Raw genomic sequence first — 25,443 nt, forward strand, 5'->3', positions numbered from 1 at the left:
AGAGAGTGAGCACGAGTGTGTGAGTAGGGGGAATAAAATAAACTTCTTAGAAGAAGAATGTAAGTACCAGAAGAATACCTATATAAAGCCATATATGTGTCATATTCACTTATGAACAAAGAGATACAGGAATTTGGAGGAAAATTAAACGACTTCCAAAAAAATGAAAAATTCCACAAATACAGCTCTGGATTAACAAGAGTCTTTTCACCATTATACAATTAAGAAGGCCACCTTTACTTTGTTAATTAAACAAAAGGTTAGGGAACCTTTACTGCAAGCTGATCTCTTCATTATGCATTTTCCTGATTGTTCCAATAATTCTGCACATGAAGCTCATTGGATTACTGTCACTCCTAAGCACCTGACAGCCATACGGCACTTTTAGAAGTTGTAGGGGGAGATAAGAGCAGAGGGAGAGGGACAAGCAGACTCTGTACTGAGTGCAGAGCCTGATGAGGAGCTCAGTCCCAGGATCCTGAGATCATGATCTGAGCTGAAACCAAGAGTTGAATGCTTAACCCAGGTGCCCCAGCTTTCAATTTATTTTTAAAAACAACCACTTATTGGTTTCTTATTATGTTTACTCAGCTCAACTTTATTTTGTTATTAAATCATCAGTGTAGAAATGACCATGTCTTACTAGCAAAAGCACCCCAAAAGTATATTTGGTAAGATGATATTTATGAAAAAATGTAACCATTTATTGTAGTCCTTTAAGTTTTCTCTTTATAATTGTAGTCATTAAAAAAATTGTTGGATTTTACAAAAAAGTTTTCTGTCTCTATATTATTCTAAAATCTAGAATTTCTTATGGATTTGTTTTTAAAAATAGCTTTTTATATGTTTATGCTTATATTGCATATTGTTTTGTTTATTTGGTTTTGAGTTTTACAAAAAGGAAATAATATTTTATACAGTTTTCTGAGGCTTTCTTCTATTTCATTCACCTATTATATTGCTAAGGTTCATCTATGTTATGTATTACTGTATTAACTCCTTTACAATACTGTGTTTCATTATATGACTCTACCACAATTCCTTTATCCATTCTCCTGTTCATGAATGGGTGCTTGGTTAAATTCAACCACAGCAGCAATTTTGAGACATCTTGATAAAACTACTGTGTTTTAAAAGACAAAGAAAAAGTCTTCAGGATTTTCAGGCAGGGAGATAAAATATCTTACAAGGGCAAGAGATTAGCTTGTATCAGATTTCTCAAAAGTAACATACAAATCAAGGCAACCAAGGAGCGAATTTTTCAAGAAACGTAAGGAAAGAAATATAGTTTAAGGCTTTTATATCTTGCCAAACTGTCCTTCAAGTGTCAAGGTTATAGAAAAAACAGTTTGAACATGGAAAAACTCAGGTAATTTCGTGTATATGTGCCCTTACCTGAGAAATCTAGTAAAGTAGAAATGTGCAGACTTTTTCGTAGAGGTCTAGATAGTAAATTACTTTGGCTTTGTAGGCCACATGGTCGTTACTCAGTTCTGCTGTTGAGTCTGTACACGTGCACTGGTATAAAATACATAAGTGAATGAGTATGGCTGAGTTCCAGTAAAACTTGATTTACAGAAACAGTTGGTGGGCTGTTTGGCCTGTGGACTGTGATTTGTCAAACCCTGTCCTAGAGAATAAGCATCATCTGACAAAGAGATGAATGGGAACACTTCAGGTAAAAGACTGGTTAGAGGACGTGTATTTAACTTTAGAGCTAAGACTAAAACAAGGGTAGAGATGTCAGTAGACCACTAGAATGCAGATATTATGTGTTCCTTCTAAGTAGAAAGAATGCAACTAAAAATGGGGGAAGGGTGAGAGAAAGAGGAAAGCAGAGAAAGTGCCTGGATTCTTGCATAGGTAATTGGTAGGAGTCAAGAATGCCATTTAACTCTTAATACCATAAATGTTAGTCAGTCCCAATTTTAGTTGTTTGAGCAAGCCTACCTAACATTCTGTGAAGGCTGTTATTTCATAAATCTCATTCTTTCTTAGAAGTCTTTAAAGAACAAAGAGAACATTTACTTACTTAAAAATATAGTATAAAATATTCTATCTGCAATTACAGATGGATTTGTTGGATGCTTTTACAAATCTAAGATATACTCTAGGATCTTGGTGCTTATTTTTATTATGTTTGCTTTGCTATTTCATTTTCCTAGAAATTAATTCATTGCTCATCAGTTATTACCAAACAATGCTAAAAAATTTAACAAGGAAACAACTTACTTAGGAGGGTGATACATGAATGAAATATATGGTCACTTTCAGTTTTCTTATTGCAGTGCCCAAAGTATTTTATTACATTTGAGAAGGCATAAAAGGACTGGAGGCACCATCATTGTAGCCTGCTCTTAGCTTTTATTGAACATAGTAATTAGATTCAATGAGATAGCATGGGTTGTGATCCTAATGCCAGAGAAAATAGAATTCAGGCCACCAAAACATTGTATGAGTCAAGAATACCTTATTGTATTAAAACCACAATTCACCAGAAGATGTAATATACAATAGAAGAATATCTATGTACCAAATAACCCAGCAACCAGCCATTTAAAACAGAAACTGTAGGCAATGCAGAGAAATAGATAGCAGCAATTTCTTTACAAAGCAGTTCAAGCATTACTTTGTACACGACAAGACAAAGAGAAGGTAGAAAGATCTAAACAATATAATCAAGCAATGTTAAGAATATATATCAACACAACCTGATTATGGACAAAGTACTTGTGGACTTCTTAAGTATGCATGGAAAACTCATAAAAAGTGAGTAGATTGTATCTTAGGATATAAAGAAAACATCAGTAGGTCCCCCAAAATGGAGATACTAAATAAAACCTTTAAGGTAGGTATAAGCTTAAGTTACAAAATTGCTGCAAAATAATGACAGTAAAAGCAAAACATACAAGAATCTATCAGATAAGTTTAAAGCAGTTATCAGAGGATTATTTATAGCATTAGACAACTGTATTAATATGAGTGAAAATAGGTGGACCACATTCTGAACTCAAAAAGCAAAAAATAGAACAAAGTACATACGGACCTAGAAGTGATAGGATTCAAATAGTAAAAATGACATCTGAAATTATTGATGTAAGAGCAAAAAGGCAATAGATCAATTTAATAGATTATTAAAAATTTTAAAATAGATAAACCTCTAGCTAACTCATTTAATCAAGAAATAAGGAAGAAACCACAAATATACAAAATAAGAAATGGTAAGGGGAGAATAGTACTAGTAAAGAGGAAATTTTTAAAAAAATGAGACTACTTTGTACATCTTTGCAAATAAATTAAAAAATATAGAAAAAATAGATAATTTTTTAGAAAATAACAGTTTTGTAAAATTAAGCCCAGTGGAGATAGAAAGTTTATATAGATGAATTTCCATAGAACAAAATAAAGCACCAAGCCTAGATGATGTTATAGGTTAACTGTAGCAATGCTTGTAAATTCTTTTAGAGAATAAAAATGGAAGGAGAACTTCAAAATTTACTTTAGAAAACAAGTATAACATTGCTACCTACAGTTATCTCAGAAATAGGAGATTATAGACCTGTGTGATTGAAAATGAGTTAACATGCTTTCCTTTAAAAATCACCAAAAAATCTTAAAATGAACAAACTTTAACACACACCAATGAGATACCATGATCAAGTAGGATATATAAGTAGGATTCCAGGGATGATTTAATATTAGGAAATACATTAATAAAATTCACTACGTTAATAGGTCTAGGGAGACCATGCTAAAAAAGCCCATTCCTAAAAAAAATCTTAAAAAATAAATGTATCTATATCAATCCAAAGCCAGCGTCTTCTATGGGGAATCAGGCACTTGGGTGAAGGTTAGGATCAAAATAAAGATGCCCACAATCTCCTTTACTACTAGACATTTTTCTGAAGGTAGTAGAGGAAACATTAGAGGAATAGGACTTTGATAAGGAGAACATAAACTATTTGCAAGTGATATAGAATTTTTGGAAAACTTACGCAATAAGAGAACTAACTGAAACAATAAAACAATAAAAGAACTCAGCAAGGTAACAGGTTATAAAATTAATATGCAAAAAGAGTGCCTGGGTGCTACAGTCAGTTCAACGTCTAACTCTTGGTTTTGGTTCAAGTCGTGATCTCAGGGTGGTGAGATCGAGCCCCATGTTGGGCACTGTTCAGTGGGAGTCTGCTTAAAATCTTTAAAAATTAGTATGCAAAAATCAATATCCTTCCTGTATATAGTAGGCAATTAGAAGACATAAGAAGGAGAAAAACACATTTAGAAAGCTACAGTGAAGCTAAATTATTTAGGTATAAATTGAACAAGAAATATTCAAATATATATATATTTTTTAATACTATAAACCATTCCTGAAAGTCACAAATGTAGGGGGAAAAAACCCAACAAAATATATAACAAAAATACATATCAATTCCATTTCAAAGAATTTATGCTTCAGTTTTACCTCCAAAATACAGAAACACTTTTTTTCCCCCCCTGTGGACAGAGTTATTCACTGTAACATTATTTAGAAACTACTGGTACATAAAGCATGGTACATCCGTATTAGTGAAGTACTGCTGTGTGCTTGTAGAAAAGGAAGAACTATTTGAAATCTTATGGTTTACAGGATATATCAAGTGACAAGTGAAAAATAGCATATGTAGCATATTACTTTTTGTGTAAGAAAGTAGGGGAAATCAGAAAATACTGTTATGCCTGCTTTTTTAAGTAAAAATGAACACTGGAAGGATAAACTAGAAGATGGTGATGTTGGCTACTTACAAAAGATAGTAGAGAATGGAAAATGGTGTGGGAAGGACAGAAAATGAAAGTCTATTTCCCTTAAACAGTTTTGACTTAGAAGCAGATTGATCTACATGCCAAATCATCAACAAGGAAAGCAATCAAACTCTAGAACAATGCAAACGGGAACTCATGAACTCACTCATGTCTCAAATGGATAACACAAACCACTGAAGAGGGAGAAAATAACCCATAGGCCTTTTTAACACAGTGTTGGGTTACGTGTCCTCAGGCTAGGTGTGGCTATGTGGGGAAGAGCTGCTAACAAATTTTTTAAGTTTGTTTTTTGAAGGTTGTGGTAAAGTAATTCTACATTATTTTGGGTGTATTCGACAGATTAAAAAAAAATCAATAAATGTGTTGTTGGGAGCTAAAATTCTCAACATGGAAGACAGGAGATACAAATGTGAAATGGGGAAGGCAGGAAGAATCATGTCTGATGGACTGGGCTTGTAGGTATCCTTGTGAGCTTGTAGTTTGGTAGGCAGGTAGCAGGTAGACAGGTAAATAGGCAGGCGGCCCACAGTTACAGGGTTAGATTCTTCTGAAAGGGCCTAAAAGCTAAGATACCCCAGTAAAAGTGAGCAAAATGATCACCCATATTCCCAGATCTAGTTTCTAAAAACATTCCCAAGAAAAGAAACCAAGACTCTTTGGAGAAATGGCTGATTCTAGGGCTATGGCAGGAAAAGTAAGGATGAACCTGGTATATCTTGTTATATCAAATTAAGGAACCGCTCAGGAAAATGATGCGTCCTGTCAAAAGCACAGAAGAATTGGCTTGGGGGGGCGTCCTTTGGGAAAATCGGGGATACTTTGAGCATCAAAATAATTTAGGCAAATAATAAATTATAAAATTGAACCAGGAATCCGTGAGCTTATACTGATAATGGGCAGATTGACAAATAGAGGAGAGGAAGACACAGAATGCTGAATGGCATTGGGAATGCTGACTGGAGTTGAGGAAAAAAATCATTGTTTAATAATAATTGTAGCAAACAATTGGTTTGGGAAAGAATCATCAATAGGTTTTAAATAGGGGATAAATTTTTGATGAGATGTTCACAGTATTTAAATGTCTTTCTCACAGATTGTTTATAAGGTGCAGAGAAAAATAGTACCTTGTCTGAGAAATCAAAATTCATATAAAAAACCATGGGAAATTATACATTGTGTGCCTCTGGATGTGATAGCTGCTGAGAGAAACATCACTTAAAACAGAGTTTGGCACACTCTTTGTACAGGTTAAGACAGTAAATATTGTGGGCTTTGTGGATTATACAGTCTCTGTTTCATCTACTCAGTCCTGCTGTTGAAATTTGAAAGCACGCCATAGATAGTATGTAAATGAGTAAATGTACCTGTATGCCAAAAAATATTTATTTAAAAAAACGAGCCACTGGCTAGATTTGGCCAATGAGACACAGGTTTCCTACCCAGCATTTTGAGTGGGACTGCAAACTTAAATCTAATCATTAAGCAGTATTGTATAAATCTCAAATAAGGAAATTTTTGTTTAAAAAGGCAAAGAGCTTTATTCTTCAAAAATGTCAATGTTGGGGCACCGCTGTGGTTCAGTCAGTTAAGCGTCTGACTCTTGATTTCTGCCCAGGTCGTGATCTCAGGGTCCTGGGATTGAGCCCTGTGCAGCGGGAAGTTCCTGGAGATTCTCTCTCCCTCTCCATCTGCCCTCCCCCCGACCCTGTGCTCTCCCTCTCTAAAATAAATAAATTTTTAAAAAATGTCATAGGAAACAAAGACTAAAGAATTGTTCCAGATTAGAGGAGGTTTATGAAACATGACAACTGAATATGGTAGGTGATCCCTGACTGTATTTCTATACTGGATGAAAAAATGCTGTGAAGGACATTACTGGCCTAATTTAAAAACTAAAATATTTGTGGATTAAAGCATTCTATAAATGTTAAATTTCTTGACATTAATAACTATAATATGGTTCTATAAAAAGAAAGTCTGTTCTTAAAATATATGCCATAATATATAGGGATAAGAGAAATGATGTATACACAGTTATTGTGCTTGTGTGTGTCCACACGTGTGCGTGCGTGTGTGTGTCTGTGAGAGAGAGAGAGGAAAAGAGAGATTGACTGAGGTGGGGAAGGAAAGGGAGGGAGAGAGAAGAAGGGGAAATAATAAAATGGAACAAGGTATTAACAATGAATCTGAGAAATGGGTGTATGGGAATTCTTAGATTACTCTTGCAACTCATTTGTACCTTTGAAATAATTTCCAAATAAAATGCTAGAAGTAGATTACAAGAAGTGTATGTAATTTTTAAAATATTTGTTTATGTAGGACATATATTTGAACTGAATGTTATAGAGAATTCTTGTGAACTTCCTCTGGTGATAAAGGAAACGTCAGTTTGTCCTTTCTGCTATAATTAGAATTACAGCTTTTAGGGAATCTGTAAATCTCAGAGGGGGCTTATCTGGATGGTTTTACTAACTTGGACCATAAAGCTATTCTGGGTTAGTCCTGAGGGAAATTTCACTTTAGGTTAGCAATACCTCATAAACTTTCTAAGAATCTCAATGTGAATCTCAAGGTCAGTATAATATTAATGTTTTGCTTTAGTATTTTTCATGCTTTTAGAATTTGGAAGGTGTAGTTGGGAAGCCAGTATTAATACCATTTTATCTTCACTTTTTTTCCTTTTGATTTAAAAACTGTTAGATATGATATTTTCAGGGACTTTTTTCCCCCCTTTGTAAGTGTAGTGTTATCTGACTTTCTCTTTCGCTTGTAACATGACATGTTTTTCAAAATTTGGTGGTGAATTTCAAGTGTGAATTGGACATTGCTTTTCAGAAAACTAGTGTCTGAAAATATAATTCTATAGAACAGATGTATTAGGTGGTAGAAGTTAGGAATTTTTAATAGAGGAAGTCTTCCCTTTAAAAATAATTCAGTCATAGGAATCATAAAACACATACTTTTACTGTCTTAAATTAGGGTTGGCATTTGGTATAGAATTTCATTTGTGAAGAACTTTTTAGGACTAAATAAGTAAAGTAAAACAGTTTCAGTGTAATAAGTAAAATATTGCTTTAATAAAGTGTTCAGTCTGTGTGACAAAGGCTGCTGTTCAGAGTATATATGTTTTCATATTTTCTAAGAATATCACAATAATAAAGACCAGTTTTGGTAAGTGACTTTATTATATCATGTTTTTAAAGCTGTTTATAAGCTATATGAATATTATATATTTAAAAATATGCATTGGTTATATCAAAAAAATTTCACTACATATGTGTTCAGGATTCAGAAAATTCTGGTCTTTCTCTGTTTAACATTCTTTTATTGATGGAGATCTTAGTCCCTTAAAGGCAGCCACTGCATTATTATATATATTTAAAAAATTCTATTTATATTTAGAAGAAAAACGCTCTTCTTGTAAATTTGTACTTAGTTTTTCATGAGTATATAGAACTGTATAAGTTCTATAGTGCAAAGTCCCTCATGCTTCCTTCCACATACTGGCTCTACAAAAATTCTGAGATACCTTATTTTCCACTTGCCTTCCATTCTTCAGACTTTTCTTTAGACAAGCAGCTCTAGTGCCTTTAGTCTTCACTCGACTGGGCTTACATTCATAGCTTTTTGTTAATGCCTTACATTAAAACAAATGTTAATGATTTAAAGAATATTTTGTAACAATGATAATAGCAGCTAACATTTGTTTGCTGGGGACTTATTCTGTGGTAGGTGGTATTATAAGTACCTCATGCATGTTAATTCAAAGTGAACATATAAATATAAGCTATTTTTACCCCATTTTATAGGCAAGGGAACTGACACACAGATGTGTCACACAAGTAGCCATGGTCACCCAGTTAGCAAATGGGAAGGTCAGGATTATATAAATATAAGATACACATTATCTTCGTTGACCTTTTGATATCTTTATCACCCTCTCTGGACAAACCATACTTTGTAACAACCCTTTCAGACTTAACGGTGTGTAACAGAGTGTGATGTGTTATCTAATGTGAGACCATTAAGTTCCCTTATTCTAGATATGATATTTTCTTTTATACTGGTATTACTGTGTTGACCTATAGTTGGCCTAAAGAAAGCAAAACTTCTTATTTGGTTTATTAGTTTTTGTTTTTTATATAATTGCTGTGAAGGGAGATATATACTCTGTCCTATATTTGTTTAATTTTAGAAACTCAGTGAGGGGTTTATTGAAAGAGTTTCAGCCCATTATTGGTATAAGGTTTATAATTCTGGTATCTAAAGACTTAGTTACCTTATCCTTTTATTGGTCAGTGGTCATTTAATAAGTACAACTTCATTCTAGGAATTGACAAAAAATGGTAAAGAGTAAACCATTGGCAATAAAAAAAAAAGAGTTGGAGAATGTATAGATAAAAAGAGATTTAATAGACATATCAGAATATCAGACACCTGTAATGTGTGGATCTCATGTAGATCCTGATTTCAACAAGCTTAAAAAAAGCTTATAAAATAATTAGAAATTCGAACACTGACTAGAAACTTCCTGATTTAGATAATTATTAATTGTCTGGGTTTGTGTGGTTGTTGTTGTTGTTGTTTTGTTGTTGTTGTTTTTTGAGAATTGCCGTGCAGACCTCTGGGGTTTTGGAACAAAGCTATAATCTCTTCTACAGATCACTTTTTGAGAAACAGTTTCTCTTTTGCTAGTCTTGCTGCCTATTATATGAGTATATTATTTTTTCCCTTGTCTGGATGGCTTTCAGTTGTTAATACTTTTCCCAAAGATGTTTGGTAGAAATTGGCAAAGCCATCTGAGTTTGGAATTTTCTTGGTGGCAAGGCTTTAAAATTACAGGTTCAATTAATCTAATAGTTATAAAGCTACTCAAGTTTTTTCTCACTTCTTGTCAGAGTTAGCATTTGATTATTCTTTCAGGATTTGTCTATTTTACTTAAATTTTCAAGTGTATTGACATAAAGGTTTTCATAATATGCTGTTAGTGAGGTTTAGAAGATTTTATAGCTATGCTCCCTTTAGGTCCATAATAATGTCTTATTTGGAACTTATTGTCTTGTGCAGATTCTCCAGAAGATTGTAAGTATTAATACTTTTCAAAGTACTAACTTTGGGAGTTACTGATTTTTTTGTATATTTTTTTATCTATTTATTTCTTACTTTTATTATTCCCTCCTTTTAATATATTTTGATTGTTAAGCTTTCCCTCTTTCTTTATATTGATATTCATTGTTATCAGGTTTTTAAAAATGTTTTTTAAAAATATGTATTTCTTCTTTACCATGTCTTTTAAAAAGCAGATATTTTAAATTTGTATAAACTATATCATAAGTTTTTATGGTGTCTGGGTTTTCTATTCTGAGAGATCTTTGTCAAGGTCACAAAGGTTTTTCTCCTAGCTGTTTTAGAGTTTTGCCTCTTATCCTCAGATCTATCATCTATTTGAGTTGGTTTTCACAAATGGTATGAGTATGAAGTAAGGGGTGAGGGTTTTTTTGTTTGTTTAATAAATATAAAAATTTTCCAGTAACATTTGTTGAAAAGATTTTCCTTTTCCCGTTGATAGATGTGTTGAAAAGTCAGTTGACCATATGAGTTAATGTTTGGACTCTTTTGATCCATTAATGTATACAGCCACACTTCATTGACTACTGTGGCCTTTATAATTGAGGTGGTATAAGTCCTGTTTTTTTTTTTTTTTTCTATTTCCAAAAAATTTTGGACTATTCTCTGTTCTTAACATTACCATATAAAATTTAGAATCAGCTTGTCAATTTCTTAAAAAAAAAAAGCTTGTAGGAATTTTAATTGAGGTTGAATTATGTGTACAGAGAGGAAAATCAAGTCTAGTAATATTAATTCTTCTAACTCATGGGCATGGCGTATTTCAGCATTTACTTAGATGTTTTGCAGGTATTTGTGTAGTGTAATGACTGTCATGTTTGCCTGTTAATGGCACTTAAAATTTCAATTTACAATTGTTGATTGCTAGTAAATAGGAAAGAAGTGGAGTTTTCCTATTGAACTGGTATCCTGCATCTTTGGTAAACACAGTTACTAATACTTATAGCTTTTTGGTAGAGTCCTTATTTTCTACATAGATAGATGATCATGTGTTAAAACCATGATAATAAATTTTGTTTATTTTTCCTTTTCAGTCTGCATACCTTTGCCTTGTTTTCTTTGTATTATTGCTGTGGCAGTATCTCTGGTACAGTGCTGAGTAGGAGTACTGAAAGCAGCTATTTCTGCCTTTTTTTCCTGTTAAGAGGGAAAGTTCCAGTCTTTTAATTATTGCATTAGTGGTATGTTTTCTAGGTGCTTTTTATGTGGTGAAGGAAATCCACTTTTATTCTTAGTTCACCAAAAGTCTTTTTCCTCAATGATGTTAATTTTGTCAAAGAATTTTTATGCATCTATTGAGAAGATCATTTGTTCTTTTTTTTTTTTTTTCCAATTTCTTAATATGGTCAATGACATTGATTTTCAGGCATTAAATAATGTTTGCATTCTTGGGTAAATCCCATTGGTCATAATGTATTACCTTTTTCATATATTGCTGGAATTGATTTGCTAAAATGTTAAGGATTTTTATGTTTATGTTCAGAAGAGATACTGGACTATAGTTTTCTGTTTTTATAGTCTTTATCTGGTTTTCAATCTGGATAATGATAAAGTGATTTGGGGTGTGTTTTACTCTATGCTATTTTCTGTAAGAGTTTGTGTAGAATTGCTATTATTTCTTTCTTAAACTTTTGATGGCACTCACCAGTGAAACTGTCTAGTTCATGAGCTTTCTTTGTCAGAAAGGTTTTGACTGTTGCATTTATTTTCTTTAACAAATGTTAGAGATATTTAAATTACCCATTTCTTTGTGGGCGAGCTTTGGTAGTTTGTGTTAAATTTATTGGCATGAGTTCTTTTCTTATTCTCTTATTTTTCTCTTCTTCTTTTTAATGTTTGTAAAATGTATAATGATATCTGATATGAATTATTTGTGTCCTCTCTTGTCAGTTTGACTAGAGATTAATAGGTTAAACAAATTTATTGATATTTTCAAATAACTTGCTTTTGTTTCCTTTTTTTCTATTTTTATTGATTAATGCTCTATTTATCATATTTCTTTCCTTATTTGGGTTTTATTCACTCTGTGGAAGAATAGGTCATTGAATTGGCTGAGACATTTTCCTTCTTTTTAAAAATATAAGTGTTTATTGCTATAAATTTCTTTCTAAGCTAATGGTTCTCAAACTTTAATATACATAATTATGAATCACCTGGATGGTTGTAGGATTGCTATGTCCTAACCCCTGGTTTTCTTAGTATGTGAGTATTGATGCCAAGAAACTTCCATTTTTAAAAAATTTCTAAGTAATGTCATTTGATGCTGTCAAGGAACCATCCTTGAGAGTGATTGCTTAAGCTGTCTCCTGCATAGTAAAATGTATTTTTGTTTCCATTTAATTCAAAATATTTTCTAATTTTCTTTGTGATTTTTTTTTCCTGGCTCCTAGATTGTTTAGTAGTATTGAGTTTTATCCAAATGGATGAAGATTTTTCAGGTCTCTTTCTTGTCATTATTTCTTATTTCATTTAGCTGTTGTCAGAGACTATATTTTGCTATTAAAATTTTTGTGAGTCTTCTGAGAATATGGTCTATCTTGGTGAATGTTAAGTGTCAGTTAAAAAGGGTGTGTCTTCTGCTGCTGTTGGTTGGGGTGTTCTATGAATGCCAAATGCATGATGATGCTTGGAGTTGTTTAATATTGGTATTTTGTTTAAAAACGTGTTTTCCTTAATTACTGAAAGACTAATGTAGAAACCTCCATTTATGGTTGTGGATTTAAGTGTTGAATTTTTCGGTTCTATCAGTTTTTGCTTTATACATTTAGATGTTTTGTTATTAGGTATTTATATAATTAGAATTTTCAGGTCCCTGAAGTAAATTGTCTGCCTTCATTCCGAGTTATCTTCTGTTACCATTTCTGTTATCATCTGTTTGAACAGCTTCTTTAGCATGTCTTTCAGAGTAGATCTGCTGGATATAGATTATCCTGTATGTATATATATATATATATATATATATATATATATATATATATATATATATATATCTGAGGATCTTTTTATTTCACAATCATCCCTGAAGGACAGCTTTGCTTATCATGGAGTTCTGAGTTACATTTATTTTTTGGCATTTTAAAAAGTGTTGGTACTTATTCTGGTCTCTATAGTTTCTTTGGATGAAAATCACAGTCATTCAAAATGTAATTTTTGTTTTTCTCTAACCGCTTCTGAGATGTTTTGTTCATTTTGAGTGTTCAGCAGCTTGATTGTGATGTGTTTAGGGGTCTAGATTTCTTTCAGTTTGACTTGTTTGTGATTATTTCAGCTTCTTGAATCTATAGGAACATTAATTTATTAACTATACCTTTTTGTCTTATTTTTGTTGAAGTTGCTCTAGGGATTACAATATACGTTTTCAATTTATCAGATTCTACCTTTAAATAATGTTCTAACACTTCACATGTAGTGTTAGAACCTCTGAATTTCCTGTATTTCTTCTCTTTTCCTTTGTGCTAATATTATGTCTCATATGTTATGAACAGCATCATAAATTGTTATGCTTTTTGTTTTAGGAAATAATTTATCATTTTAAGGAGACAAAAAAAGGAGAAATTACATCTTTTATATTTACCACCTAGCGACCTTTCTTGTAGTCTTCATTCATGTATGTAAATCCAAGTTCTGTCTGGTATCGATTGTTATTTTCATTCAGCTTGAAGAAATTCTTTTGTCATCTCTTGTAGGGCAAGTCTGGAGTAGTACATTATCTCTCTCTTTTTTTTTTGGTCTGAAAAAGTTGTTTCATCTTTGGAAAATACTTTGTTGTGTATAGAATTCTATCTTGATAGTTACTTTTTTTTTTGGGTAGAGAATTCTAGGTTGACAGATTTTTTATACCTTCTGAGTAGTTTAAAATGTGAGACTTTATTGTCTTCTGACTTAAATTCTTTCTGATAAGAAATTAGTTGTAATTCTTATTTTTGTTTTTCAGGTTGTACATCTTTATTACTTAATGCTATTCCTTGGCATGGGTTTCTTTCTTGCTTGCTTGTATTTCATTGATCTAGTCCTGGAGTCTGTAACCAGTCTGCCTTTACACTTTTCAGATTTGTCTCTTGCACTGTTTCCAGTGTCTGTTGTTGTACTTAATTAGGGGGAGAGGAAGAAATGAGTCTATATCATTTTGTTCCACTTATCAACTTTTAAACTTTTGGTGGCTTTCTGCAAACTATTTGTTAGTCTTTATCTCAGGGCTGTTTATAAATACAGAAATGTATGTGAGAATAAAATTTTCCTTTTCCTGTTGCACATCCAAAAATTTTGCATTTTAATATTTCAGAATTTAATCCACAGAAAAACTAGTCTTACTCAACTTTAATCTCTAGCATCTAACATAGTAACTAACATCTATTTAATAATTGTTTTTTGATTAAATGAATATTAATTATACTTACTTTACTCATAAAATGTGCTATTAGAATTTGCTTATTGGTAGTTTGGTGATATATTAGTTATATTTTTAAATATTCCTTGAAGTTCATGGTTTATCTTCTTTCATTTTCAGCATCAAACACTTGGCTTGTTCCAGAAACTAAAGGAGCTATTGTTCAAGGTGGATATGGCCATACCAGTGTGTATGATGAAATAACAAAGTCCATTTATGTTCATGGAGGCTATAAAGCATTACCAGGCAATAAATATGGATTGGTAGATGATCTTTATAAGTATGAAGTTAACACTAAGACTTGGTGAGTAGATTGGATCAAAGTATGATGAGAAACTTTGTCACTGTTTTATTTTATATTTGTATAATAGTGGTATTTATTAAATATTTTCAGGGAAACATTATTGTCCTTTTTTCCTGTTTATTTCAGCTAATGAAATTCTCTTGTACAGCAAAGGCACAAAATAACATTCTCTATGTATTCATTATCACTTTAAGTGATTGACTTTGAAATGTTTTCTGATTATATAGATATGCTTATTCTGTATATATTACTTATAAGTGCTGATCTCATGTTTAATTCAGATGAGCGGATTTGCTTACCAATGGAACTTTGAGCTTTGATATTTTTTGCTCTGTGATTTTTTTTTGCATTCATATTTTAATGTCATTTGTAAATTTTAAAAGCATTTCTTCAGTTTCATCATCTAATTTCCTTTGAAATGCAAAGCTTTTGCATTTTTTATTGTTGTTATAAACAGTGTTACATTGTACATCTTGTACTGGTTTCCTCATGCAGATATGCGAGAGTTTTTGTAGGACATATACCTAAAAGTGAGATTGTTGTGTCTGAGGATATTTACATCCTCAATTTTACTACATGTTGCCCAACTGCACTCCCAAGTCACTATGGTAATGTATACTTTCACCAGCCAGATGTAAATACCCCTGTTTCTTCATATTACCACCAAAATTTGTAATTGTGAGGCTCTTTTCCTTTTGCACTTGAGGTGGATTTGCATGGTATCTTAATGATATTTATTATGGATACCCAGATTATTGTTGTGACTAGTCATCTTTTTATAAAAGTGTTATTTGCTACTTGTGTTTCCTAGTGAATTGCCTATTTATAACCATAATGTTCTTTTTTATGTTTCAAATATTAGTAACTTTTCACTTATTATTTTTTCTATATATATGAGTTTTAAAATAGATTTTTTTTTTAGTTTTTTTTTTTTTTTTTAAAGATTCTATTTATTCAACAGAGAGAGGATCACAAGTAGGCAGAGAGGCAGGCAGAGAGAGAGGGGGAAGCAGGCTCCCCGCTGAGCAGAGAGCCTGATGCGGGACTGGATCCTAGGACACTGAGATCATGACTTGAGCTGAAGGCAGAGGCTTAACCCACTGAGCCACCCAGGTGCCCTGAAAATAGAATTTTTTTTTAAATAGAATTTTTGTTGTGTTCAAATATTTACCTTTGTAAAGCCTGGGAAATGATTCTGTTGTTTTCTTAAGACATTGTACATTCCTTTAAACTCTTATGAAATTACTTTATGCATTGAATGAAATAGAGTTTTTCACCAAATTTTGATTTGTTCTATCCCCTTCACTTTCAAACATACATTCTAAATTTTATTTTCTTTGAAAAAGAAAGATGGAATTAAAGAAAAGAGACATTTCCTTTGCATGATTTAGTAATTTTTATTACTTTTTGTCTAATCAATACATTATTATTCTTTATATTTTTATAAATAGTAAAACTAGTAAATCACTTTTTTCTTTTATATAATTTTAGCATTGCATTTTATTTTCTATTTTAAACTTTCTAACTTTAACTTTTTGTTCTGATAGCAAGAGGAACTATGATTTAGTGATTAAGGCACTATCAATCTGCTTAACATATTTTTGTGATGTGAATGTATAAGAGAACTATGGGTATTATTTGAATGAAGTCAAAATGAGAGTTATTTGTTGCTCACCACTTGAATGGGATTTGCTCAGATTTTAACACAATTCCCTTCCCGAAAGTTTCCCATAGTGAACTTTTATGTAGAAGAATGTAATTATCAATCTTGGCATTTTAGTATATGTACAAATACCATTGGATACTTATCCCTTAGGAGAATTTATTGAAATAATTTGCAAATTATTTTTAGTACCTTATTAGATATATATTATAGATACATATGATACTTTAAATATTTTACTGGTTTCTGTGTTTTTAAAAAATATCATAAAATTATTAGTGAGTACTAAAATATTTTTCTATTATTCTTAAAGTTTTGATACTTGTTAGCTTACCTTTAAAGTTTGCTATCATATAGCAATTAGTATGTATAGGTTTATTTGTGATATAATTTAAAGATTGATTTTTAAGTTTTTATCACCTCAGAACTAGTTTTATAATTTTTAGTAGATATAGTTTATAGATAGGCTACTTTGTTGAAGTATTAGTAAATGGGTGTTTGGAGGAATTCTTTTTCATTGGTATAATGGATTATTTTGGAATATTTTTTCCATTGAGAAGAATTAGGAATTACATCTTTTTAGGCACCTAAGAACTGTCAAGGCAGTGAGAATCTGTGGATCAAGATCTAGGAGAGGTGGAATGTCAAGGGAGGTAAAATTGGCATTTTGTGGAACTATTTTCCCTTTAGATGATAATAAATCCTGAAAGCTGTCTAAGAAACTGAGTAGAACTTTTGTCAATTAATATGGAGGAATAAGATTGGATTTCCAAGTGTGCTAATGAAGATGGACTTCGCTACACACATAAGGATTTGGTTTACTCCCTGAAGTTCTAGGCCTACTAGTGTGGATAAGTCCACTTTGAGTCATTGGATTGCAGTGATCTGCTCATAAACTATGTAGCTGGCAGAACATAAGTAAATCCTCTCTTGAGGAAGATAATATCACACAGAGCCTCAAATTATTTCTTCAAAAAACATATGCAATATCTGATACAAAATAAAACAATGATAAGTCTTAGAAAAAGCCAAGAAAGGAAGAAAACAGCCTTTAGAAGCATAGCTTTAGGATAATGGTGTTTTAAGACAGAAACTTTAACATAAAAGGTAGAAAGTATTAGGAAACAAGGGGAAACTTTTACTAAAAAATCAAATGGAAATTTTAGAAATGAAGAATACATTAAATGAATGAAGAATTCCATAGATAGGTTTAACAACAGGTTAGATACAGCTGAGGAGGGAATTAATGAAATGGAAGATCAGAACGAAATACCCGCACTGAAATAAAGAAAGAGAAGAATGAAAAATAAAATAAGGAAGGAAATATTAAGGACCTGTAGAATGACCTAACATGCATGTAATTGAAGTCCAGAGGAAGAAAAGTTAGAAAATAAGGTAGAGTACTATTTGAAGTCTTAATGACTGAGCATTTTCAAAAGTGATAAAAAACATCAAGCTACAAATTGGAAAACTTCCATGTGCAACATAATAAAAAGAGACGTATACTTAGAAATATCGTGTGATGAAAATCCAAACATGAAGGGAAAAATTTTAAAGCAGCCAATGGGAAAAAAAGTCATACTCTTTAAAGAAACGATATTAAGACTGACAACTGATTCCTTCCTCCCTTCCTTTCTCTGTTCCTTCCTCTCTTCCTTCCTTTCTTCCTTCCTCGCCTCCCTCCCTCCCTTCCTTCCTAAGGCTTTTATTTATTTATTTGAGGGAGAATGAGAGAGAGCATGTGCTGGGGAAGGAACGGAGAGAGAGAGAGGGAGAAGCAGACTTCCCTGCTGAGCAGGGAGCCTGATGCGGGGCTCAATGCCAGGATCTTGGGATTGTGACCTGAGCCCAAGACAGATGCTTAGCTGACTGATCCATGAGGTGCCCCTAGACTGACAACTGATTTCTTAACTGAAAAAATGAAATCTAGAAAACATGGTCTTCAAATTGCTGAAAGGAAATAATCATCAACCTAAAATTTTGCACCTAGTGAAATATCTTTAAAAAATGAAAGCAAAATAAAGATATTTTTCAGAAAAACAAGAGTTAAAGGAATCTGACAAGAACAGACCTCCAATAAAGGAGATACTAAAAGAAAATGCTATTGAAGTAAAAGAAAAATGTTGCCAGATACTGGAATGAATAGGAAACTTAAGAGTAAATTGAAATAATTATTTGTTATTTTAAACTATAAAAATAATAGAGGCTTAAATGGATATAAAATTTGAATGCATGATAATAACATCTCATAAGTCAGGAAGAAGGGTAAATGATGTTCAAAATACTAGGGGTTTTGTTACATGTGGGAATTGGTAAGAGAAGTACTTTATAGTAGACCTTAATAACTAAGGATTTATATTGTAATTATTAAGCAACAAAAATAAAAGTAGACCTTCATATCTAACAAGCTAATAGGAAGGAAAATAATACTACTTAATGGATTTGGAAGAAGACAAGAAAAGAATGGAATAGGACAAAGTCTAGTTGGGATACTTGTAAAGGAAGTAGGAAGTGTATTTAACTCCAGATATTTCAATAATTATACTAAATGTAAGGGAATAAATATTCCAGATTACAGTAAATGTAAGAGACTAAATATTTCAATGAAAAGCTAAGGATTTTTTGGACTTTGTATAAAGCAAAACCTAGCCATATGCTGCTTAGAAGAGATACAAAAATCTAAAAATATTTGGAAAAATTGAAAGAAAAGAATGGAAAAAGATACACAATTGCTAAACAAAAGAAAGTTGAGATAACTTTACTAATACCAGACAGATAAGAATTTAAGTCAGACATCTACTTGGAAGATAGAACAGTGAATTTATATGTGCCTTATAACATGTGTTAAATAAAGCAAAAAAATGATGGAACAAATGGGGACAGATTATATTGGGATGTTTTTAATCCAGTTATCTTGGGAACTGATAGCACAAGGAGACAAAAAACAAAAAACAGAAAAGATATGAATGATTTCAACAGTCTAATAATTTTGTGTTCTTCAGTATTTGAGAGGATATTATCTTATAACTACAGAATATGTACTGTTTTCAAGTACATATGGAACATTTTCCAAAATTTACCATATGCATTTTAATGCAAGTCTCAACAAATTTAAAAAGATTCAAATTATACAAAGTAATTGATCACAATGAAAGAAACACAGAAGTAACTAGAAAATCCCTAAGATGTCTGGAATTAATAAATTTCTTAAAACTAACTGGTCAAAGGAATTATACTAAAATTAGAAAATATTTTGTACAGAATAATGACAGATCAAAATGTGTATGATGCCACAAAGAGGGACATTTATAACTTTATTTATTTATTTATTTTAAAAAAGATTTTATTTATTTATTTGACAGACAGATCACAAGTAGGCAGAGAGTTAGAGGAGGAAGCAGGCTCTCCACTGAGCAGACCACCCAATGTGGGGCTCGATCCCAGGACCCTGGGATCATGACCTGAGCCAAAGGCAGAGGCTTTAACCCATTGAGCCACCCAGGTGCCCCCATTTATAACTTTAAATGCATTTGTTAGAAAAGATTTTTAAAAAGCCTGAGAATCAGTGTTATAAAAGCATAATCTCAAGAAGTTAGAAAAAATGATAGATTAGTCCCATAAGAAGAATATAAATAAAGATAAGAAAAAGAATATGAGATAACATAAATTAATGAAATAGAAAAGAAACATGATAAAGATGATCCATATAGTTACCCCAAATCAATAAAATTGGTTGTTTGGAAAACGGTAACTTAAAAGCAATACAATTTATGCTATCATAATAACTTTAACAACTATGGAGAAAATGCAATGACATGTATGTACGAACTTTACACAGAAAATTAAAAACCTTATTTAAGTGAGAAATAAATAAGAGCCAAATAAATGGAGGCTACATTATGATAATTGTTAGAAAAATGGAATAGTGTAGAGATTTTTTTGTTTTTTGTTTTTGTTTTTGTTTTTTAGGATTTTTATCTATTTGAGAGAGAGAGCACAAGTGTGTGCATAAGTCTGTTGGGGGGAGTGGCCAAAAGAGAGGGAGATAGACAAGCAGACTCCCTGCTGAACAGGGAGCTGGATATGGGGCTTAATCCCAGGACTCCGAGATCATGACCTTGTGAACCAAAGGCAGATGCTTAACTGTGTGAGCCACCAGGTACCCCTGTAGAGATCTCTCTTTTGCTCAAACTGATCCTGTAAATTTAGTGTAATCCTAAACAAAATTATAGCAAGTATTTTTTTATAAGTTGATGTGCATATTCTAAAATTTATATGAAAATGCAAATGACCAACTATAGCTGAAACAAAGTTTAAGAAGAACAAAGCTAGAGGACTTCTATACCAGATCTCATAATTTTGAAGCTATGGTAGTTAAGTGTTGTTGCAAAGATAATGAAGTAGACCAGTGTGGCAAATAGGAGTTCCATAGGCAGACTCACATATTTGTGGACATCTAATTTATGACAAAGTTGAACTACAGAGCTGTTTTTATGATAAATTGTTGTGGACCAGTAAAATATACAATTGAAAAAAAAGAATATTGGGCCCTACTTCACACCATACACAAAAATCAGTTTCAGATCAATCGTGGATCCAAATATGGAAGGTAAAATAATAAGTGTTGTACAAGATGACATAGGCAAATATTTTTATATTGTTGGTCAAGAAAGACTTTTAAGGTAGATTTAAATAATTTCCTTTTTTTTTTTTTTTTTTAAAGATTTTATTTATTTAACAGAGAGCGACAGAGTCAGCAGGCAGAGGGAGAAGGAGTAGAAGGCTCCCTTCTGAGCAAGGAGCCCAACGCAGGGCTCCATCCCAGGACCTGAAATCATGACCTGGGCAAAGTCAGATGCTTAACTGACCGAGCCACCCAGGCTGTTTTAAGTGTTTAAGAACCCTGGTGGGGCGAGGGGAGGGGATGGGAGAGGGAGGGACAAAGCAAAATTGTATTGGGAAACTGAGGAAAATTTAAGATACCAAATAAATGGGTTTGCTTCCTTGTCATGGATTCTGTTAGGACATAGTTCTTCTCAAATTTCCTGTTAGCTGGCATGTGTCATATTTAAAGCAGATTAAGTAGGACAAGCGAGTCAGCAGAATAGAAATATTAAAAAGAATCATTCTTTTAATCACAAATCTTATTTTGGGGTTTAAAAAAACTTCTAGTTTTAGCCAGGTGTGCGCCTTAATTACTTATTATTTAAATCCTATTAGTAAGCGAGAAGTGATAAACTGAAATACATATGTTTAAAAATATAAAAAAATTAAGTGAAGGTGCACCATGGAAAGTATTTGCAACACAGGAAGTCAACAAAAGACTGTCTCTTCCTGCAAATATAGGGAAGCACTAACAATCAGTAAGAAAATGTCAGATAATTCAATAGAAAATATGTAAGAATCTTGAACAGGTATTTCACAAAAAAGATATTTGGATGGCTAAAATACATATTAAAAGGTGCTCAACTTTATTTGTTACTAGGACAATTTAAATTAAGACAACATTGACATACCACCACACATCCACTTAAATGGCTAAAATTTGATACTACCTGACTGCTAGTATCAAATATGTATAAATTGGTTTGAAGTACTCTGAAAAAAATCTTTTCTGCTAAATATGAATACACTCACACTCTTAATGTATGAATCCTCTGAAGTAGCTATTGTAGTTCTATATCCAACAAATGCGTATATGTGTGCACTGTAGTCATATACAATAGTATTCATGACAACTTATTTATAACAATCAATAATCAAAAACAGGTGAAATATCTATCATTTGTTCAAATGGATGAGTTATATATTCTTACAGTGGAATGCTGTGTAATAATGAAAATGAAAGAATCATCTCTGTATACATTCATTCAGTTGTATCTCACCAAAATAGTGTTGACCAAAGAAGTCAGACCAGAAGAAAATAATATGATTCCACTTAAATGAAGTTTAACAGCAAGAAAAATTAATCTGTGGTCTTAGAAGTTATAACAGGGATTAGGCTAGAAAGGCTAGAAAGAACTGAGTAGTGATTGGGTGAGCAACAGAGAAGCTTCGGGAATGGTTACACGGATGTGTTCACTTTGTGATAACTCATTGAACTATATACCCTCAAAATATGTATACTTTTTGGTATGTATGTTATATGTTATTAAAATTTATTTAAAAACAGAAATCTGTATTTGATTTGACTTTGTAGGTTTAATAGTATATGCTTATGGTTTATAATAATTGTTTTTAAAAAATTTCTTTATGTATTTATGAGATAAAGAGAGTGAGCTCAAGCAGGGGGAGGGGCATAGGGAGGAGAAGAAGCAGGCTCCCCCTGAGCAGGGAGCCTGATGTTGAACTTGATCCCAGGACCCTGAGATCATGACCTGAGCCAAAGACATACACTTAACCGACTGAGCCACCCAGGTGTCCCAAGAGGTTCAATTTTTAATATATAGTTACCAAAATACCTTCTTCTTCTTTTTTTTTTTTTTTTTGCCATTGTTAGAAAAGAATTGAAATGTAAAAGTTCTGATACACCAGAAGCCATTGCTGCTATTCCACTACTTCAGGACTAGTTGAATCTGGTTTCTCTACATTTAAGGAATAAAAGAGATCAGATATCCTGTATTTTTAGGAATTCCCATTTCTCAAAAATGATTCCTTATATATTGTTGGAATGTACTATTCATTGATATCATCATTTAAGAGGTTTAAGCTTTGCTCTAATGGTTTTGGTTACTAAGGCCATTGTGGTCTTGATTTCTTAGCCTTGTTAGATAAGACATCTCATAATATTCTTTGCGCATACATGTTTGTAGAACTAACAGTAGGATTCTTTTCTGTGATAGTGGAAATCTTAGATTTTCTAGACCTTCTGTTGAGGTCCTTTCCTCTACTGCTGTCTTCTTTTATCCTCTGAAAAAGACCAGTAAGTTTTAACACATAAGGAACATATTAAACATTATTGTTTATAACTTATAGCTATTATGATCAACTAAGAAATCTTTTCCCATTTTTTTAAGTGGAAGAAAATAGATTTTAGCTTTACTTTGAGAAATATTAAAAAGTTAAGTACAAGTCTAATGATAGTACTTTTGTGGTACTATATTAATTCTGTACTTTAAAAAATTTTGGAATCACATTTACCTTAAATGTATTTTTATAATGATACTATATCTGATTACATAAAATGAGTTCTTTTACATTCTTAAATTTGATATAATGGGAGTTATTTTTACATTGAAGGATTCAAAATTATTAAGTTACTGAGTTTTTGTGATTTCTCTAAAATTTCAGCTGTCAGGCTTTGGAAAATGATATAAGACAATTTTATAAATGTTATTAGTTAACTTACCTTTTAGTAAATACTGATGAGCATGGTGTCCATCCTTGCTCATTTCTCTTCACGATGAGAGTCTGAAATCTTTTCAACTAACTTGTTGACTCTGTTAGGTACTGTGTTGGGAATAATTTATGATATCCTCAGTAAGGAAGACAGAAATTTTAAGGTTCATGTATATTTGGGAAATAATAGAAATACACACATACATATATATAAAGAAGAGGAATAGTAGACTTATTAAAATGAACAAAATATATAGGCAAAAAATATTATCATCTTTATAAACATCATGGTATGTTATGGGATTTAGAATTTTGGAAAGTATGGTTAAAACCACACACTGCTAATTTGAAGAAGTACTTATCTCTTTAAGGTAATTTTGAGATGTGTTGTACTTACTTTTATCCTAGTGCTCTTTTATAAACTAGGGAATATTGCATATGGTATCTGAAAGCATACATTTATAATTTTTGAATAATAATGAAGTGAACACCTGATCTTCCCGAGCTATATAAGAGGACATTACAATACCCCCATCATGCATGACTTCATGATGGCATTCCCTTCATTATCCCTGAAAGAGATAACCATTATGCTTAATACTGTGTTAATTATTTCCTTGCTTTCCATTTTTTATATGTATTTGCAAACAAACCACTCACTTAGTCTCTTTTGAATTTTGCTTCTATTGTTAAACTTTGTATGCTTTCCTTAGAGATCTTTTAAAAAATCAAATCTGTGTGTTAGAGATATATTTTAATGGAGGGAGGTAGATAATAAAAATGTAATACTAATAAATTTTTGTTAGAATTATTGCTAGGTGTTTGATATTTTTGATATTTTTCTAAATGACATCTCTCTTAGCTTTTGAAGGCTGAGATGACAAATTACCACAATTTATCCTCTCATAATTCTGTAAGCTAGACACCAGAATGGAAATCAAGGAGTCAGCTGGGCCACACTTTCTCTAATGGCTCTCGGGAAGTTTTTCTTACCTTTACTAGCATCTGGTTAACTCTGGGCAGTCCTGGGTGTTCTTTGGTTGTAACTCCATTCATCACTCTAATCTCTGCCTCTGTCTTTCCATTGCCTTCTTTCTGTGTGTACGTATATGTGTTTTCACGTGGCCTTCTTATAAAAAGATACCAATTATGGGACTTAGGATCACCCTAATCTAGTGAGACCTTACTTTACTTAGCTAATTAAGTCTGCAAAGATTATTTCCAAATAAGGTCTTGTTCAGAGGTTCGAGGTAGACTTGAGTTTTGGGGGATTCTATTCAACCATATATTATCTTTTTCTTTTTGGGCTGATATATGGAGATGCAGTTTTTTTATATTTCTTTTGTGTCTAACAACTTGCTGTATTTTAGTAACTTATGTGTAGATATTTCTTAGTTTTTTTTAATAGATGATCAGATTATATGCAAATAATGATAGCTTTGTTTCTTCCTTTTTGGGTCTTACAACTTTTTATTTTTCTTACCTTATCATTTCAGCAACCATCTCCAGTTCAGTGCTGAATAGAAGTTAACAGGCATCCTTTATTAGTTCTGAGCTTTAATGAAATGCTTTTGGTGTTTCTCCAGTATGAATGATGTACACCGTGGGTTTTGTAGATGTTGTTAAGAAAGAGCCTTTTTTTCCTGGTTTCCTAAAAGTTTATATCATGAATGGTTGGATGGATTCTATCAAAAATATTTTGGGGAAAGTTTATCTGATTTTTCTACTCAATAATTTACTATGGGTAATTACTTTAATTATGTTATTATTAACCTAATTTGGGTTAAGTCAAATTGAGTCAATATATATTACTTGTTTTTT

The 25,443-nt window shown here is 32.0% G+C and overlaps 1 protein-coding gene across 3 annotated transcripts in view; it reads left to right on the plus strand.

Annotated features, from left to right (window-relative positions):
• ATRNL1 (attractin like 1) overlaps positions 1–25,443 on the plus strand; it is an 806,361-nt gene that overhangs the window by 77,859 nt on the left and 703,059 nt on the right. For all 3 annotated transcript variants that reach the window (XM_059398662.1, XM_059398665.1, XM_059398663.1), the window contains exon 9: positions 14,438–14,621. In XM_059398662.1, coding sequence (XP_059254645.1) covers positions 14,438–14,621 — 184 coding nt within the window. The remainder of the gene's footprint in view (positions 1–14,437; positions 14,622–25,443) is intronic.

Source organism: Mustela nigripes, chromosome 4 (assembly GCF_022355385.1).
Source record: "Mustela nigripes isolate SB6536 chromosome 4, MUSNIG.SB6536, whole genome shotgun sequence".
Taxonomy (NCBI): domain Eukaryota; kingdom Metazoa; phylum Chordata; class Mammalia; order Carnivora; family Mustelidae; genus Mustela; species Mustela nigripes.